Here is a 4,091-nt window from a genome sequence, read left to right as displayed (position 1 = left end):
CATATATACATATGCATTTAGTGTTTATAAACAGAAATTTGTTTTTACAATTTCAAAGGTATGAAAATGTAGACATAATCGAAAGAAAAATTATCGACTTAAAAATAGTTAAAAACAAAAAAAAATAATTAAAATAAATAAGTAAAAGGCCACAAATTATAGTGATTCGCGCTTACATTTATTTGATTGAAAAACTTAAATGGGAAATTAAGTGCTTCAATGAGTTTCCATAAAATAAAAATTTACTAAAAATGTAAAAGCACATAATCAGAAAAATTTTGAAACAAAATGTGTAAATAAAAATAAAAATAAAAATAAAGGAAATAAATAATCAGGATAAAATATAAATTCAATACACACCCCTATCGCGGGTGTCGACTAATAGTAGATAAACGACTCTTATTCGAGTATCGCTTTTCCATGGTATTGAGCACTACGATTTCTCTTTCAATAAGTGACTGTGAATAGTTTTTTTATCGCTCATTTTTCTACAACTATTTGTTTGTAGAAGGATGAGCGACTATAAACCATTCCCACGCACTTATTGAACGAGAAAACGACTTTGAAAATACCACGGATAATCGATAATCAACTAACAGTCGTTTATCTACTACTAGTCGACACTCGTAATAAGGGTGACATATAAAAACATTTTTTTTTCTTAAATGCGCATTATTTTTTATTTGGTGCAAAATTGGCCTTTGGGAATTGGCGAAATAAACTCTGCATCAAGCTTTTTATACGCTCAGCGCTCTGTTCAGTTTATAAAGCTTACGGCTGAAAAAAGGGCTGAAAGCTTGAAAAAAGCAGAAACGATTGCAAAGCTTGGACCTAAAACCGTCAATATACCTAATTAAATAAACAAACGTTTATTCAATACATAATGGTATAACAAATAAAGTTAATAAACAATAAAAATCATAAAAATTTCCTATTGGGAAGCGATCGCCAAAGAAAATTATTTCAAAAATTGATGCGATCAAAGAATTTTCGAGAAAATTTGTACATACTATGCATAATTTCAATGGCAATGAAGAAAGTATTGTAAAAAATTTAGAATTATAATATATTTTATTATTTAAAAATATTGTGCAGAGTGTAAAAGGAATGTAAAATAAAATCAACTGCAATATTTGAAAATTAATAATTTCTTATTACTTTCAGAATTGCACAACAAATAGAAATGCCAATTTTTCAAAAGTATAAAACGATAGAATTTCATACTTTGTTTATACCTACGCAAGAACCGAATTAACAAAAAGCTAAATTGACTCAAGTCAGATTTCTTGTAAGCATTTATACCTGTGTCGTTATAGCCTACTCGCAGAACCGTATTCAAAAGTAAACAACTTTTTTTTTATTCGATATTTCTCAAATAATTAAATTGCGTGGTAGACCGAAATGGAAGCGAACAAGAATTCAACTTGGTTATAATAATAATTCTAATTTAAAACGGGATGTGTAAACATAACCAGCCTTTTTTCACTTCGCGTTTAATGAGTGATGTGTTTATACCTGTTTTCTAACCATGACAGAAATAAAAAACCGATTTGAAAACAAATTTGAGTCAATACACTTTTGGATTTGTGAGCGTATTGAAAGTTGGTTTATGCTTCCGTTTTGAATCACAGCGAACTGGGTCGAAGCAGTTTATGTGTTGGTATGTATCTCAGAAATTGTGCGTACATTAATAGAAGTGAATTAAAACTAAACTAGAATTATGAAAATATTTTTTTTTATTTTTAAAATTGTGTGCATATTCCATGTCAATTATATAAATGTAATAGTTGATTGCATGTTTTTTAGTTACGCTTATTAATTTATTAACAACTTCATTTACGCTACGTAACGATCCTAGGAGTGTTATTTAAGAATCTTTCAATGCAACCCTGCTCCTGCTGAAAATGCTTCAATGCAATGCTTTCTACAGAAAAAAGATTTTTTCCAGATTTAGTAACTTTTTTATGGTTGTTTGAAGATTCTACCATCACTTGGAAGATTTTTAACAGAAATTTTTCTGGCAACACTGGAACTCAACTCAACGTCACGTAAGCCAAGGCGCATTTCACATATGGTATTTCTGGCAACACTGCATATCAAACACAGACGTAGACGAAGTGCATCCGTGTAAATGCGGCCTCATTGACGTAAACACGCTTACGTCAGAAACGACAAATATAAACAGAAAACAGCTGCTCAGTGCAATCTCTTTGTGTATTTGCTAAGAACGCAAAAATTTTATATATTATACGGTTATTACTAATTTTTGCTTCCAAATTGTGCTGTGCTGCTTCAGCAATGTTACGAAATGTGCATCGCTGCAATCAACAACTTCTCCACATTGAACGGTGCTCAAGAGGATGTGCCCCAATTTCGACAACTTGCGGAGGTGCCGCAGCTTTTGCAAAGGCCGATAGTATCACTTTCCAGAGCAAGGTAATGAGCAAGCTAATCGGCCATCGCGTATCGGGTAGCAAGAAACGGTGGTATCCCAGCAATGAGAGCAATACATCGAACTCTAGCAGGCAGCGCAACGCAGAGATGTTCAATAACGCTCATATCAACAAATCAACGGCCGGTGGCAAAACTACTACACGTCGTATGGTTGTGCTAAATAAATTATTTATGAAACACATAACTGATCTGTTGGCAACTGGTGAAGCCTCTGAAGCTATTCTAGGACGCGGTTTGCAAGTGACGCGCGTAAAAATCGCACCAGATTTCGCAACCATCAACGTTTATTGGTTGGGTAGGGGCGAGCCACTATCCGATGCACTACTCGAAACTGAATTGCAACGCTGCAGCGGTGTCTTGCGTCATGAACTTTCGCAATTGATGCTTATGAGTGAAGTTCCACGCGTTCAGTTTACTCGCGAGAAAAGATTGTCAAATATCAACCAAGTAGAAGATATATTACGCTCCATCGATTTCGGTGCCACGGAAGAGATAACTGATGCTGTTGAGGGAGTTGAGCGTGAACGAGAAAATGCAATTGCAAATTTGATGCAGCGGGAGTTTTATGGCAAAAACGCATTGCAAGATGCCAGTGCGCACACAGCTGCTGAAAGTGAAGCAGGAGAGGAGCACTTTCCAGAAATGCGACACGATGTGCTTGGCTTAGATCATCGCCATATTATGTCTAAGCTGTTGACGAAAATGCGTAAATCTCAGCAGGCTTGGGACGAACATGCCCAGAAGGTTGGAACGACTGGTAATGAAATGACTGAGCGCGGCGGAAAGCTTGAACGTGTACAACAAAAGCTCGCTGAAGCAGCGGAGAAGGCAGAACGCTTTGAAAAATTTTTGGCTAAAAGACGCGAACCAAAGAATACACCTGAACGAAAGCGGCATGATCGCGCGTCAGATTGGATTGATGAAGATGCTGAGCAAGCGGCTCGAGATGCGGCAGCTGAAGGTATGCTCTCACCGGCGCAGCGGCGATTACTCGAGGCCGAGGATTATTTAGACGAAGATGATAATGGAAAGAGCGAAATAGTTGGGAAATAGAAAACAAACATCGTCTGCACATAGTAAATTTAATTCGAGTCTTGGTTACAAAGAATGATCATCTCTGCCTGTTAATAAAAGTGATTGTTTTAATAAATTTAAACATATTAATTTAAATTTTCTATTTAAAATTGTTAGCATTTTTCGTCCGTCCTTTGTTGACCCTTTCAGCACTTTACGGCAAGCTGCAAAAAAAAAAGGTTTTCCATTAGTTACATTGATATTAAGATTTTAAAGAAATAATTCCAATCATTCATTGGATCAGTTAAAAACTTATTTGACATCAACGTTTGTTCTCAGTCGAAAGATGGTGAGAAGTTTTGTTCATCATGCAAATAAACTTTCAAACACTGGAATCATTGCTCGCATTACTCACCCAAAAAGTTTTTGGTGCTTCAGATTCTTCTGCTTGGAAATAGTATGCAGCTCAACCGCTTTTCCGCCTGCTCGTCCTTCTAGCTTCCATCAGCACCTATAATTCTGTATCATTCAAACACTAAAGCAATCTAACAAAACATGGCAGAAAATATCCATTGCTCCTAGCACCTACTTACTGTTACTCCCAAATTGAGCGTACGGCTCTT

The 4,091-nt window shown here is 35.7% G+C and overlaps 1 protein-coding gene across 1 annotated transcript; it reads left to right on the top strand.

Moving 5' to 3' along the window:
• The first annotated feature begins 2,112 nt into the window (after nt 1-2,112).
• LOC108383226 (uncharacterized) lies at nt 2,113-3,618 on the top strand. The gene has a single exon (XM_017639604.1). The coding sequence runs from the start codon at nt 2,299-2,301 to the stop codon at nt 3,505-3,507; it is 1,209 nt and encodes a 402-aa protein (XP_017495093.1). The 5' UTR covers nt 2,113-2,298; the 3' UTR covers nt 3,508-3,618.
• Nucleotides 3,619-4,091: the final 473 nt, after the last annotated feature.

Source organism: Rhagoletis zephyria, unplaced genomic scaffold (assembly GCF_001687245.7).
Source record: "Rhagoletis zephyria isolate East Lansing unplaced genomic scaffold, Rhagoletis_zephyria_1.1 Rzeph_scaffold_31596, whole genome shotgun sequence".
Taxonomy (NCBI): Eukaryota; Metazoa; Arthropoda; class Insecta; order Diptera; family Tephritidae; genus Rhagoletis; species Rhagoletis zephyria.
This window is presented reverse-complemented; position numbering and strand designations above follow the sequence as displayed.